At 37.7% G+C, this 16,345-nt stretch overlaps 1 protein-coding gene across 2 annotated transcripts in view; it reads left to right on the top strand.

Annotated features, from left to right (window-relative positions):
* PTCD3 (pentatricopeptide repeat domain 3) overlaps positions 1-16,345 on the top strand; it is a 38,448-nt gene that overhangs the window by 17,779 nt on the left and 4,324 nt on the right. For both annotated transcript variants that reach the window (XM_081344419.1, XM_081344418.1), the window contains exons 12-23: positions 1,037-1,119; positions 2,728-2,872; positions 3,858-3,908; positions 4,575-4,664; positions 5,597-5,625; positions 6,401-6,507; positions 7,323-7,401; positions 7,492-7,582; positions 8,134-8,219; positions 13,107-13,252; positions 14,689-14,730; positions 15,803-15,961. In XM_081344419.1, the coding sequence (XP_081200545.1) occupies positions 1,037-1,119; positions 2,728-2,872; positions 3,858-3,908; positions 4,575-4,664; positions 5,597-5,625; positions 6,401-6,507; positions 7,323-7,401; positions 7,492-7,582; positions 8,134-8,219; positions 13,107-13,252; positions 14,689-14,730; positions 15,803-15,961 (1,108 nt within the window). The remainder of the gene's footprint in view (positions 1-1,036; positions 1,120-2,727; positions 2,873-3,857; positions 3,909-4,574; positions 4,665-5,596; positions 5,626-6,400; positions 6,508-7,322; positions 7,402-7,491; positions 7,583-8,133; positions 8,220-13,106; positions 13,253-14,688; positions 14,731-15,802; positions 15,962-16,345) is intronic.

Here is a 16,345-nt window from a genome sequence, read left to right as displayed (position 1 = left end):
TTTTGCACAACTTTGTATTGCATGCCAGTTGTGTCCATTTCTGAACCATGAGGCTTTTGTCATAGTTACCTTGCCCTGGTCACCGTTGCATAGACTACTATAATGCACTGTACATGGGGCTGCTGTTGAAGGATAACCAGCAGTGTCAGCTAGTACAAAATGGAGTGGCATGGGCAATTCTATTGGTCCCTAAGAGGACATATGTTACACCTCTGCTTCATGAGCTGCTTTGGCTACCAGTTTATTTTCAGCTCCAGTATAAGGTGCTGGTTTTGACCCCCACATGGCATAGGTCAGATTATCTGAGGGATTTCCCCTTCCCAATTACATCTACCCGTCCCATCTGGAAGGAGAGGAATGTTGTGGGTCCCATCTGATGGGACTTAAAAGGTGAGCCTTTTCTGCTGAAACCCTCTGGACAACATGCCTCAGGAGATGATGCTAGCCCCAACCCTTATAGCCTTTCAGAAAGCCCTTAAAATGTAGTTTGATTTTTTTCAGCAAGTTGGGGATACCTGGGAATGTGTTGGCTGTATTATATGTAATATTCTCCCGCTTATGGTCTCTTTATCTATGTTCATTGTTTTAATTGTTTTGTTTCAATAGGAGGCTTTATTGCCACTGTGTGTGAGATGAGCATCTCTAAATTTGACAAATAAGTGGCCATGCTTTAAGTGAGAAGGGAGGGGAGAACAGATATAACTGATAACATGGCAATGCTGCTTGTGGTCTTAATGCGTGCCTCCCCTCTCTAGATATAGTACTGGATTTCTGACTGTTGGAGCATTTGTTTGCAGCAATGATGAGTGGCGCAGGGGTACGGACCTCAGCTGAATCATGGGAGCTGAGTGTGAGTTATCTGTGTCCCACCATTGCTGGCAAGTGGCTGGCTTTCTGGGACCTGGCTCACATGAGAATTTCGCCTTACACTGAGCTGCTTCAACCATAATATAAAGATATACTGACTGCTTCAACTATAATACAAACAATAAACGTGCTATTTCTTATGGTGTAATTGACTTTCTGTTTGTTTCAGCTGATGTGAGCATCTTCAATACACTTATTTTAGCAGCTATAGAAGTTAAGGAAAAATACATTGAGAAATGGGCATGTATTGAAGTAAGGAGAAACTGTTGATTTGAACTTTTTCATAGTAAATATGTAGCTAAAGTTAAATCATATTGTTTTATTAAAATTTATTATTAATGCACTTTTATAGTTAGGTATCATCCACATTTGCTCATTTTCTAATATTTTATGGTTATATATATAAATTCTGTGTAATCAGTTCAAAAGTTTTAATAATATGTCCTCATCGGTGAGACGGAGTAACTTCTTTTATATAATGATCAGTACAAATATAATGACATAAATTCCAGTATGAGGCATATGCATTCAATGCATGTGAGGAGAGGAGCTTCAGTTGTGTATTCATGACTTTTTTTTACCTCCCCAAGACCCAGTTTTATCTTATAATTTACTTGTAGAAACAAAGAAACAAATATATTATCTTGCATAAAACTGCAGAATACATCAAGTCAAACCCAGCATCAAATTTGATGAGATCGTTCTCATTATTTTTATTTATTTAACTGATTTTATATACCGCCCTATTCCCGAAGGACTCAGGGCGGTTTACAGGGTGAGTTAAAACAATACAATAAGTACACTTTAAAATAGAATTAAATAAGACTAGCCCACAATTATAATTAAATTAAATTAAAATTAAATTAAAACCCCCTCAGTCCAGGCCAGCAAGATCAAACAACCAAGTTTTAAGGTCCCGGCGAAACGAGCGAAGGTCTGTCTAAATAAGTAAAATTTATTGATCACACAACTTATAAATGGCTCCTGGTATTATATAAGTTAAATTACTTCACTATATATTAGAAACAGGTTGAGACTTGGGGGGAGGGTCAGTTGAAAGGGCTTGCTTTTGAAATTGTAGAAAAGGGCTCTAATTGAATTGCACATGTTAAGGATGTTGTAAACAGATATGTTGTTGCAAAAAGCTCAGTGTTACTGTACTTAACTTTGATAAAGCGCTTATATTTTGTTATTAATTAGCCCTTATTAGGTGTTTTTTCTCAAAAAAATAGTGATAATGGCAGATCTTGATTAATAATCAGCTTGGCCCCAAGACAGAAAAAACGTGTTCTACAATTGTTAAGTTCAGTGAACCTAGAATTGTCACAAACTCTGGAAATCTTATTCAAAACTACATCTTGAAAAAAGCTTATTTAAAGCAATACAATTAATGAAATTTGATTTCCACGTAATTTCCAGATGACACAAGGAGACTGGTTACGAGAAAAAGGGCCTTTTCTACTTCTGAGGAGCAACTTCCTCAGGTTTACCCGCTGTCTACGTTATTTTCCCTTCAACTGTGGTCAGACAGCTTTCTTGGGTAGTAGTATTTTTAACACTTATTTAACTAATTATGAGTGTTAATTTTGTGCTATATTTAGTATTGGGGGATTCTGCCTATTTTATCAATTTTACTTTCTATGCAGATTTATCTTTTATCTTTATAATAATACATTTTAAATGATCAATGTAATTATAGAAGGATATGGTTGATAGTATTCTAGAATGGCATTAAACAAATATGCGTGTAAATGCTAAGGACTTGTGTAGGGGGACAAGATATAAATACACAATTTGAAGGAACGGGAACATTATTTTTACATAAAAGTTAAATCAATTTCTTGATATTTTGGTTAATAGGACCTGCTGAGACAGATGGCTGAACAGGATATACAACCAAATCTACTAACTTTTAATTCTATCCTGAAAGCATTGAAGCAGTGTGGTAAGGTACCCCGGGCTAAGACTAGATTGGTCTTGAATGAGATGAGAGCACTAAATATAGGTAAGAATTTTATGCAGTCTGTAAGATTAATCCAATACTCTTTTTCTGTATTAAACCTTAGTAGTAATATTTCTCTTATTTTGAATTATTCATCCATTTTGACCTGCAAAGTTATTGTTTAACTGATAATAATAAACTTCAATAAACTTCCTTAAAAAAGGCATACAAAAAGATGTTGAGAGTCTAGAAAGACTGCAGAGAAAAGCAACCAAGATTATTAGGGGACTGGAAACTAAAACATACAAAGTACAGTTGGTGGAATTTGGTATGTCTAGTTTAATGAAGAGAAGGGTGAGGGGTGACATGATAGCAGTGTTCCAATATCTCAGGGGCTGTCCTAAAGAAGAGGGAGTCAAGCTATTCCCCAAAGCACCAGAAGGCAGGACAAGAAGCAACGGATGGAAACTAGTCAAGGAGAGAAGCAACCTAGAACTAAGGAAAAACTTCCTGACAGTTAGAACAATTAACCAGTGGAACAACCTGCCTCCAGAAGTTGTGAATGCTCCAACACTGGAAGTTTTTAAAAAGAGACTGGACAGCCATTTGTCTGAAATGGTATAGGGTTTCCTGCCTGAGCAGGGGGTTGGACTAGAAGACCTCCAAGGTCCCTTCCAACTTTTTTTCTGTTCTGTTATTCTGTTAAATACAGTACCTTAAAAGCAGTATCACAGAAAGGATAAATAAAGCAGCATAAAAAGGTAACCAAATATAAATTATAACTTGAGACCACATCCTCCATCTCCCCCCTACACACCAACATCTTCAATATAGTCCCCCTGGGAGGTTTCAAAGATTGCCTCTATTATATCTTTAAGGGGAAGAGGAAACATTACTATGTGAAAAATAATCAATTTTACTTTTAAATTATATCAAGTCATTAACTCAAATATTATCCTTGATATGAAATGTTACATACATCTAATACAATGTAATACATTTTTGTATGTCTCATGTTCAGCTTTGATTTGTTATGTATTTATTTCAGAACCTAGCCTCGCAACATATTACCATTTGCTGTGCATGTCACATAACATTGGTATGTAGTGTCTGTTTTTATAGTCTTGTGAATTTGTGTAAAATTCTGTTGGAATAATGTCTCTCCTGGCTTTTGCTGCATAGAATTTGCTTCAGATTTGCTCTGGGTGTGTGGATCTTTTTCTTTCATCTGAGTCTGGATCTTTTTTCATAATAAACTCTAAAATAAAATGTTGAAATATTGAGCCTCTTTTTAATTACATTATATTTAGCAGAAATTTATAATGCATGGTTCTGAAAGTCCTTGAGAGATTCAGAGACAGTCAGGACAATTAAGTCCATTTGCATTTCCATGCAAATGAATGAACCTTTATTATTGTCAAAGTATAACCATGTATACACTGAGATTGGCTGAGCTTCCCTTGGTGCCCCCCCCACAACTGATTTTAATGTACTATTTTGTTGTTTTAAAGCCTCAGTACCTTGAGTCATAATAACTAGTCAGATTTTTCAGTGATATGAAGCCCAACTAGTTTCTTTAATTATGAGCAACAATCATAAGCAAAATTATTATGAAAACTTTCTAACAATCTGCTTATAATTTGCCATTTAATTTATCTGTTGCACCTGACCTCACAGTCTGATCTCATTTTCATAGAAAAATATTTTACCTGCCTTTTAATAACACTAGTTCAATAAAAACTTAACTCTGCTTTTTGTTATACAGCTGGATTTGCTGAATCCCAGTCCCATGTGCTATATGCTATACTAAATGAAATTGAAAGAAAAACTTTTTGTCCTCAAGATCCAGATGATAGTATGTACTTCTTTTATTTCATAGCAGTTTTGCATAGGGCATGACTAATGTATGACAAAGGTAATTTTTGAAACTATATGAGAGTTAGCTAATAAACAGCAATGTTTCTTGGCATTTGTTTCTATTCTAAATAATTAATATGTAAATCAATTGTGTCAACAGTATTTGTTGTCTATGCCTCCTAGACGTTTTTGAAAGGAGGCTAGGATGTTAAACAATGAATCCTCCAATTATAAGAAAGAGGTATAAAATAATGAACTAGTCCTTGATGTGGCCAGATAATCTAATCATTTTGTTCCACTGTTTTATGTTTTCACTTGTGATAAAGCCATATGGTCCAACTCTTATCCTCGAATTTCATTCTAAAATGCTTTTCTCACCCATTTTTTTTTTAAAAAAGAATGCCTCTCTGGCTTTCTGCGTAATAGGAAGATAACTCCTGTTGTTGAATGCCTCAGCATACCTCATGTACCTTCAGGGTAAGGCTGAGTTTATGTGCTTAGCCATACTGTGCTTGTTTGATTTAGGCTTAGTCTGTTTGGGGAATTCGGATGTGATGTTTTATGACTATAGTTTACCTTAACCAGACATACACAAACCAATCAGCTGTAGTTAATACAGTACAATAGGGTTTAGTCAAGCATGAAGAAATGTAATATGTTAGCATAGTGTTAGTATTCTGTGTTCTCAACAATTGATTAGGGTACAGTTACTTGTATCCTGTGCTCAAAGCCTTAAATATTTAAATGCTATGTAATTATGGCTTTAAATGGTATGTTGGTTTGAGAAGCAATGTGCTAGAATTCTTTGACATGATACATTTGTTGAATTGTTTTTGAGCCCTTTGAATTTGTTTCAGTAATCCTAAGAAACTCTCTTTTGGATTGCTAGAGAATGTTCAAAAATAATAATCACTACTTCTTCTTTTCCAGTCCACTTCTTTCCAAGAGCAATGAAAACAGTAAGTGGACTTGATTTCTGTATGTTGGGGTAGATACACATTCACACTTGTTTAAATGTAAATATATATTTCAGTAAGGGACGTGGTGGCTCAGTGGGTTAGGACGCTGAGGTTGTCGAACAGAAGGTCGGCAGTTTGGTGGGGCGAATCCCGAGTGCCGCGTAACAGTGTGAACGCCTGTTACTCGTCCCAGCTTCTGCCAACCTAGCAGTTTGAAAGCACGTAAAAATGCAAGTAGAAAAATAGGGACCACTACGGTGGGAAGGTAACAGTGTTCCGTGCGCCTTTGGCGTCTAGTCATGCCGGCCACATGACCACGGAGACGTCCTCGGACAAACGCTGGCTCTTCAGCTTTGAAACGGAGATGAGCACACCCCTAGAGTCGGAAACGACTAGCACACATGTGCGAGGGAACCTTTACCTTACCTTATATATTTCAGTAGCTTTCTGGCTATGTATTAGCTAGATTTAAAAGCTGTTTTTAAAATAATATATGCTCTCTGTAGAAAATTTGTGGAATAATCTTGGAATCTGATGTGAGACCACCAAAACTTTGCTATTCTGCTGATCCAGAAAATAAGATGTCAAAAAGATCAGTCCTGCTTTGCACTTCATCTAAGTCTTTTAATTTTACCTGCCACCTGCCCCTCATCCTAAGATATTTTACTAACTTGTAATCCTTTATAAAATAAATTGGGATTTTGTGACATTCTGTGTAGTAGGATAATCGCTATTGCTTGGATTCAAGGATTGATATTTTGTACCTTTATTGCAGTGTCTGGAACTGAAGGATGTTCAACTTGCTTATCGGCTACATAGAATGTTGGAGAAAGCAGACAACAGGATAATGTTGGGAGATATGTCACAGAAGAACTTTTATTAGTAATTGTTATTTAGAATTCATAATTATAGAAATCACTTATAGTCATAAACAAAATTTCCACAGGGAGATATCACAGGATACTTTTCTTGGAACAATTGTGTAGGGCAGGCAGATTCTAGGTGACAAATAAGGTTTTGAAAGTAACCTGGTAACAAACCATGGAGAGCCGTGTAGGTTAAAACCAAACTTTAAATTACATCCAGAAGTTTATTGGTAGCCAGTACAGGGCCCTAGGAAGGTATAATGTGCTCTCAAAATGAATAAGCACAAAAGCTGCTGCATTTTGGATCATCTGCTGCTTTGAAGTGCTTTTTACAGGCAGATTTAAGGACAGCATGTTACAGTTGTTGGAAGAAGTGATGAGGACATAATTAACTCTAGAAGGTTCTTCCACCCCAAAGGAGCCCTGAGTCCAGGAGAACCGTGAAGTTGCAGATCTTGCTTTTCCATCAGGAAATAATATGGGAGCAAAGAGAAAGCCCTGATCATGTCAGCTTTACAAGATCAGGCTTAAAACTGCTTACATTAGAATGGCTACAATAACAATACCTAGAAAGAAGTAAACAGTGATCTAATTCCAAATTTATAAGTGAAGTTTTACCAGCAGTCGATTTTAATTTTGTTAGGTAAAGCTAGGTAATTATACTATTTCCTGCATTTTCTTTGAGGTTCATAACATTAAGATTTTTTTTAAGTTATTTACAGCTATTTGAGAAGTGAGAACATAAACTTAGAAAAATTACATGGTAACCGTTTTCATGTTGAAGTTGATAGGGTTTTAATAACGGATTCTTTCTTTCTTTCTTTGCTATAGTATGTCATTTTTTGAATTGTTGTCTATGATGGAACATCTTGATGTTTTGTTGAAGTGGTATAAAAAACTGGTTCCATCAGTAAGTATTATTTGTTAATTTATTTTTTGTGACTTTAAAATTTTAACATTTAAAACTGATTATCGAGAATTTTGCATTTTTTCCCTTCAGGCATTTTACCCAAATATCAGAACAATGCTGTTGCTTCTTCAGGCACTGGACTCTGGCAATTGTTTGGAATTGATTCCCCAGATCTGGAAAGGTTAATTATACTGTTTTCCTGTTCCCAATGTTATAAGCAAGTCATCTTCCCAATTTAATCAGAAGAACTAATATCAGGCAGATTTGCCTCTAAGCATCACTTAAATTTGAATATGCCTTTAGATCAGAGCTACATTGTGATGTTATCAGCTTGAATCAGGAAAACTTTTATCATGGTGTCTCATTCTATGAGACTGGAGATTTATTGTTCAGATTGCAAACTTGCTACTGCAGTTTGTAAAATTTCTTAGCAATCCCCAGTGACAGATCCCATTGTAGGAAAGAAGATCTAGTCAGATTGGATGTTTAATAATGTCACTCCTCATCAAAACAACATATCTGTCACTCTCTAGCTTAACTTTCATATAGTGTGTACATTTTCCTGCCTTTGTGTTTTACAACAAATCTGTAGCCACACAATAATAGTTAATTAGACTCAGTTGAATTTAAGGATTAAACAACCATATATCTCTTTTAGTAAAGTCTCTAATTTCATTGATCAAGAACTGCTTGCAATGATTTTATTTCTGATAAGTTTTTTTTACTGTCCAGATATTAAGCAATTTGGATTTAGTCTCAGAGACCCTGTTGTAGAAGAAGTTCTGGCTCTTATGGCAAGAGACATACAGTCTCCGGAGGTGAGTCTTGATGGAACATGGGATGTGGACAATGTTAACACAGGGTTCCCCAACCTGTGGGCCGCGGCCTACTACTATGTGCACACACTTACCCACACTTGCGCTAGTGCTACCGCCACTATGCAAATGGGGCACTGCGCAGCAAAAACGGTGGTACTAGCAAGAATCACGCGGGCACCAGCACCACCCCGTTTGCGTCGCATGTGGTCATGGACCCATTTGTGTGCATGCACATGAAGTGCTTCCCCCTCCCTTTCCCTCCGGTTCGCCAAACAAAAAAGGTTGGAGACCTCTGTGTTAACACTTATAAAAATTGCAGAGGTCAATGGCATGTATTAGCTAGTGCTGAAATGAATCCAGGAGGCCTGCCCTTACTATTTCTTATTGTAACAAAACACAGAAAAATGTTGCAGGATTTATTTTGATGGAATTGCAATAATATCCATGTTTGCAGTAAAACAATATACATTAGGGAAGTTCCTCTATTTTCTCAGCAGAGCAAGCCAGTGGAAGAAATCTTATTCTTTTCCTTTGCTTTCCTAAAACAACTTCACTTGGCATATTTCATCTTCATACACTTCATTCCTAACACATAGCTACCTATTAATAGAAAAAGTAATCTTCCAAGGTGGTTTATGATTCATCATATAATAAGTTAATCATTTCAAAGCTAGTGCAATAGAAATGCCCAGTGCATGCCAAAGATATTGAAAATTATATGTACAATACATCAGTGGCCCCCAATCTTATGGGAACCAGGGACCAGTTCCATGGAGGTTTTTCTGAGGACTGGAGGGACCATGGTTTCACACGCTGACTGCATTCCATGCATGGGTGGATGGGGCTTTACTCATTTCCATGTCCCAGTTTCTGGTGCGCCATGGAGTGCTACTGGTCCATAGCCCAGGGCTGGGAACCCTGCAGTACTACCATATAATATTATAAAAAGAAAGCAATATAGGTATCTTATAGCATATTTATATAATATTAAAATTCTCATTCCAGTATCCTTTGTGTGAAACTGTGCATCATAGGAAAATAATTTTTGAACCAATGTACCTTAAATAGGCTAAGTTACAGAATGTCCAAAATCCAGGACCCATAATTTTCAAGGGAATGAAATTTAAGAACGTTGTGGCTACTTCAGTGCTATTTGGCTACTGCTATGGTTACATAATTTTTATTTTCAAAGTTCTGTGACAGTTTCCTAGCCAGTCTTGCAATCCCTTGCTTCCTCTCCCACCCAACAGCAACCATTTCCTTGCCTGCTGGAAAGGAAAGAAAGGAAGGGAGATTTCCAATGCTCTCTGCCAGTCTCCATAAGAAAAATAATATGGGAGCACAAATTGTCTAGTATAGTTATAAAATTAGTCTTAAAATCTGTAGAAAGTAATGCTAATCTAAAGTGAGTTAAGAAAGTTTAAATGAATTGTGGCATTTAAGAAAAACAAATACATAACCATTTTAGTTATATACTATTGTCTATAAATTTCTTACGGTTTTGGAGTTGTAACATCAGGACAGCTATCCTTTAGTCCTTGCTTCATGACCCAACGAGGGGCTGGGATTTCTGTTGCGGAGCGATTACATGACCAGACCACTTAACAACCGCAGTTTCACTAATCCCAATTGCAGTTTTGGAGTATGCAGTCATTAGGCTAGCACCTCACACTTCTCCTGCCTTGCTGCACTTGCCTGCACCTACCTGTTCTCCCCCATCTGCTTTTTTGACCACTTTGTGCTTTACTGCCTCACCACCTGTATTCCGTTGCCCCTGTCCCCACCCCACCCCAACTCACTGCCATCATTTTCCTCTCACCACTGACAAGATGAGCCACACATGGTCCTTCATGGGGCAGCTGTTCAGGAAGGTTTTGCATAGCTAGCAGTTGCTTCACAAAGGGCCAGGCTGGTTACATCTAATCAGTGGGAGCAAGAAGAGGGCAAAGATAAATTGGGGGCTATGGGGGGCATTGGGAAGTAGAGTGGAGGAAGGCAAAGTGGCGAAAAGGGCAAAGATGAGGGACAAGATAGGCAGCAGGAGGAGTTAAATTGCACTCTGGTTGTAGATGCAGGTCAGCTGCCAAGCATATAATTTTCAGGAAATGAGCATGGGGTTACTGCAACAGTCATAAATTCATTTGTAATCAGTCATAAACAGGACTGGTCATAACTAGATGTAGTGCGATAGTTAACAGTTGCTGAAGGCATGGTCCTTAAGTGAGGACTACTCGTACATCAATTGTGCAGTTGCATTGGTCTGAAAAAATTTAGTTTTTACAGGGAAATTTACTTCCTTGCATCCTGTAAAATCTTAAGATGATCTTGGTGCTCCTTGTGCTTTTGAGAATATGGCTGGTTTGAACAGTAATTTTGCTATTTGAAAAAAAAACCTGAGATATTTATATTGGCTTTTTTATATTTCTTTCTGATATTTTATATTTATATTTATTTCTGATATTTTAGAAAAGTAAGATTTTGGTTTATCATAATGAATAGTTAAATACTCATTTTTACAATAGCTTGCCAACATGTGCTTGGGAGAGTACTATTTCATCAACCGCCTACCAATTCCGCCTACTGTTCAACATCTATATGAAGCCACTGGGTGAGATCATTCGTGGTTTTGGGGTCAGGTACCATCTGTATGCTGATGATACCCAGCTTTTCATCTCCACCCCAAACCACCCCAGTGATGCCCTCGATGTGATGTCCCGTTGCCTGGAGGCGGTTCGGGTCTGGATGGGGAGGAACAGGCTTCGGCTCAATCCCGACAAGACTGAGTGGTTGTACGTGCCGGCCTCTCGGGAAATTCAGGTTACTCCATCTTTAACCATGGGGGGTGAGGTATTACCCCCCGTAGATAGGGCTCACAACTTGGGTGTCCTCCTGGATTCACAGCTCTCCGTGGAAGATCATATTGGAGCTGTGACCAGGGGGGCCTTTGCCCAGGTTCGCCTGGTGCGCCAGTTGCGACCCTATCTGGACCGGGATGCCTTGCGTATAGTCACTCATGCGCTCGTGACCTCTCGTTTAGACTACTGCAATGCTCTGTACATGGGGCTGCCCTTGAGGACCACTCGGAGGCTTCAGCTGGTGCAGAATGCGACCGCGCAAGTTGTGTTGCAGGTCTCCCGATACTCCCATGTAACACCTCTACTCCGCGAGCTGCATTGGCTTCCGGTTGCCCTCTGGGTGAGATTCAAGGTGCTGGTGATGACCTATAAAGCCCTAAATGGCATGGGTACGGATTACTTACGGGAGCACCTGCTGCCGGCGTCAACTTCCCTTCGTCCAGTGCGCTCCCACAGAAAGGGCCTCCTCAGGGTGCCGTCGGTCAGAGAGTGTCAGCTGGCGGCCCCCAGGGGGAGGGCGTTCTCTGTGGGCGCGCCAGACCTTTGAAATCGTTTACTGGTTGAGCTCCGGATGGCTCCTGACCTTTGCTCTTGACCTGAAAACTCACCTATTTGAACAAGCCGGCCTGGTCTGATGGGTTTGGGGTATTTTAATTGTAATTTTAATTTTAATTAACTTTCTATTGTAATTGGGCTATTCTATTTAATTCTCATTTTAACTTTTGTATATTGTATTTTTACTGCATTTTATTGCCCTGTACACCGCCCTGAGTCCTTCGGGAGAAGGGCGGTATAGAAATTAAATTAATAAAATTAATAAATAAATACTGTCTGCTACGTTAGGGACATGAATTTGGGTTTCAATATGGTTTTTAATTACTGTATATATCGGGCATAATATTTCATTGTTTTTTTAACTTTTGTACTTCGTTTTTAATATTTATTGCCCTGTACACCGCCCTGAGTCCTTCGGGAGAAGGGCGGTATAAAAATTTAATAAATAAAATAAATGAATTTGCCCCTAAACACTTGAACAAAGTTTTTCAACTAAAGAATTTATGTAAACACTTAATAGCGATGGGACAGCTCTGTTTTATATTTCTGGATATTTTAATGTAATCAAAAAGTTCCACTGCTGACTGTATCTGACACCTAGGCTTATCTTCTCATATAGTGTATAGTTCAGTAGCAGATGTTTGTCCATGGAGGAATTAATTATGACTTTGGTTCATAATTTACATTACTTCTAGAAGTATATGACAGAGACATAGAGTTTTAAGTATCAAAAAGATGTTATGACAACATACTATAATTATGGAGGCATCCACATTTACCACCTCTTAGTATGACCCACATTAAAGGCAGTGAATGAATCATTGCAGTGATTAAGCAAGATATGGGAACGCAATTTGCAATTTTACCTCCACCTTCTGCATTAATTCTGCTTGTCAGAAGCCAATTGTGAAGAATGTGAATGGCGATCACAGGATTGCAGGATCCTGCAACAGTTGTAAATGCAAGGACTGGTTGCAGAGTTGGGATTTTTTACACTATTGTAAACTGAACAATCATTAAATGAGTCAGTAAGTGAGGGCTACCTGAATAGAAAATTGCATTGGTTGAAAATTAACAAAACAGTAAAAAGTTTTTGTTCCTGTTTGTTTACTCACATTTGATTTGCTTGTATTAACAACAGTTAAATACACAAATGCCCTTATAGACAATAAAGATAAATAATCTTAAAGGTAAAACTTTAAAAATCATGCGGTTGGGGTTTTTTTTTTGGTCTTACTCCTGTGTTGGGGGGGGTTATGTGTGTAGGGGAGCATTATGTGCTAATTATTTTCTATAGACATTTTGGAGAGGCCGTGGGCATGCCACAGTTGGTGGTTTCTCCTATAAAGAAGTGGCTGTCTAGTGCAGCAGACCTAACCCTAACCCTAGCACCACTTTAGCTTCAGATCTGAAATAATGTTCATTGCTAGATCGCTACTGTTGGCTGCAAATGCTTTGATATCTTAATGTTTTACAGACCCAAGTTGCATTTGCTGACTGTGCTGAAAACATAAAATCTCTCCATGAATTAAAGAGCAAGAACATGCAACTCCTCTGGAAAGACACTTCTCTTAATAATACCACAACACTTTTCGCCAGGGCTGGCAGAACACAGGAAGCTTGGTAAGAAAAAATAATATCAATAATTTGTATTTCATTCTGGAGGTAAATCTTGAAATAAACCAACTTACCTCAGGTTCCTGAACCAGAGAAGTCAAGTTTCTGTCTAGCTCAATTGCAGTTACCATCTTTGACTTTGACTCATTTATTCAGTGTAGAAGCGGAGTACAACTTTTTCTCTAAAGAGCCCTCAATTGAAAACTTAAGCCCCAAAGTTGGGGGAGGGGGGAAGAGAAGAGAGAGAGAGAATATAATGAAAAATCTAGACCTTTATCTATTGTTATGTTTTCTTTTTCCTTCAAACGGTTCCTGGAGGAGGAAAATAGATAAAGGCATGGAGCCTCTTCTCATACTTTAAGGTTGCACCAGAAAGTCCACTAATACTTTAATGGCCTCTGACTGGCTGTCTCATTTCTTTTGCTTCCCTTTTAGACTAGAGGCAGGTATATGTAGCATCTGGGCAGAAAAAAGCCTTTATAACTGGCAGTTTTTTTACCAGCATAAATAGAGGTATTGTGGTCTTTTTTTTCTGCTGTTTTCTGCTGTTGCGAAATATTGACTTGTTCAAGGGAAAGGTGTGGGTGAAGCTGCTTACCACACTTAATGAGCCAGTTTCATCTTTATTGCTATAATTGTTTCCAAAAGCATCACCAGTCATTATGAGAAACTAATTTTTATAGTATGAGAAACTAAGTTTCTCATACTATTGTTTCCAAAAGCATCACCAGTCATTATGAGAAACTAATTTTTATAGTACTCTTTGTTCCACTACATATTAACTGTTGTTGAAATTACTTAATTTCCATATTCTGCAAACATTTTTACTTTTCCTAGGTGGAATTCTATTTGATTCAATAACTTTTTTTCATTTTCTGGTGGGATTTTGGATTTCCTTCGAGAATTAGTTGTTCTTTTTTTCATTGACTACATAACCTATATTGTCTTGTCAAAAAAACAAGATTTGGGATTATAGATTTACAGGTAGTTCTTGACTTACAACTATTTATTTGTGAATGAAATAAACTGCACTGCAAAAAGTGACATACAACTGGTCTTTGCACTTAATGACTCGCAGCATTCCTCAAAGTCACATGATCAAAATTTGGATTCTTGTCAGCTGGCATGCATTTACAATAATTGCAGTATACCTGATCATGGGATCATTTGCAATCTTTCCTGCTGGCTTAAGACAAGCAAAGTCACTGGGGAAGCCAGATTCGCTTAACAACTGCAGTGATTTATTTAACAACTCTGGCAAAAAAAGTTGTAAATTTGGGTATGAATCACTTAACAACCACTTTATTTAACAACAGAAATTCTGGTCCCAATTATGATTATAAACTGAGGACTACCTATAAGGCATCTTGATGGACTTCTAGTCATACTTTTTCCATTTTTACATTCAAATGGTAATTTTTATTTCTTTCATCTACAAATAGGAACATGCTGCAGCTTTTTAAAAAACACTCTCAAGTTCCCAGGTAAGCTTTTACCTTTTGACATTTGCCCCTCAGAAGTCCTGATAATAAATATCAATCTTTATTTTCCCTCTGATTTGATTTGTTCATTATCATTCAGTCTCATTCGACCCTTAGCTTTCTCCCGGGTTAGAGTGCTGTTTCCTTCCATGCATTGTCCGGTGATGGCCCAATTCCATCACCAAATAATCAGCTTCTCATTTCCTCAGAATGGTTTTGTTAGCAGAGCAAGCAGAGATATCAGGGGAACTGTAGCTGTAGGGGCAATAAAGTCTGAATGCTCTGTAGAAATTTACATCCGCTGCTTGAATGCTGAGATTTTAATTAACCTTTCAAGCTTTTAATTCACCTTTAAAGACTTCTGTATTTTGGTTACTGCAGAGTAGTAGCATCTGGACAGGAAGTGTGTATTTGTTTACCTGTTATTATTAGCATTTGAAAAAATACCTATTTCTTGGTCTATTCAGTGTAGAAAAGAACATTGTGATAGTATTTTCTTTGTTACAGTATTGCTAATTTCTGTGCTGTGCTGTCACCTTCTTGGATCAGCAGTTTGAAGCCCTAAACTTGTGCTGACGTAGCATAAATAAAGCAATGACCTTTATATCATCAGAAGTTCAAGAATCAGAAGGTGATAGCACAAGTCTACTTTAGCAGTTTTTTTCCAAAACAGAAAAATATAATTATTCAAGTTAAACTTTCCTGTCAGTAAATGTGTCCTTTTCTCAAATTAAGATTCCCTACTTAGACTTTTTAGGAAAGCTGTTTTGGCTGGATAGACGCATTCCTGCCTGCTAATGGAACTCATCTAAGTACTTGGATTATGAAGAAGAGGTGCCTTTAGTGTTATGTACAATAAATACTGGGTTATCTGGTTCAGAAAGAACTGAATTTTCTCACATCACAATAGTTTATTAATTATTCAACTTATTCTCCCAATTTCCCCCCTCCCAATCTCTAGGTAGTTTACCATCTCTAGGTAGTTACCATAATAACTTGGCAGATAAAATATTTTCCCATCAAACTATGTTACAGATGCCACTGCAGTATCCGTATCCCTTTTTCCCTTATGCAGCGATTTGACAGTGAAAGAAATGTTCAATTGTATTAAACAAAGTAACCAAGCGGATAAAGCACTTGAACTAGTAAAGCTGACTGCTGAATACGGTATACAATCAACTTCAGTGTTCGCCAAGACAACTCTAGAAGAATTTGAACTCTCTGAAGAACAAAAGTAAGTTTCAGCAAGTATGTAGCTGTAATGGTTACTGCTCAGAACACCTGGAATATATCACTGAAATTCACTGATGTAGCTGGAGTAAATCGTCTTGGCCTATTTTATTTGAATTCATACCCAGTTTTCTACAGGAATTCGAGGCAGAGCACATCCCTTTGCCCGTCCCAGTTTAACTGGCAGCAAACCCTCTAGGTAGAAGTAGCTGTCAAGTGGGTTTCATACTGTGGTTCAGCTTTTCTGTCCTAGCTTGAGATATTTTGATCAGTACATTGTATTCTTTCTTATGCGGGCTCTGCCTTATCCTTTTGAAGCAGACTTTTTTATTTGCCAATAAGTTGTAGGTTGTGCCAGCAGTTTGACAGATTTGTAATTGTGCTCATG

The sequence above is a fragment of the Vipera berus genome, assembly GCF_964194415.1.
Source record: "Vipera berus genome assembly, chromosome: Z".
In the NCBI taxonomy this organism is placed as follows: domain Eukaryota; kingdom Metazoa; phylum Chordata; class Lepidosauria; order Squamata; family Viperidae; genus Vipera; species Vipera berus.
Note: the sequence above shows the minus strand (reverse complement) of the source record. Positions and strands in the feature narration are given on the sequence as shown.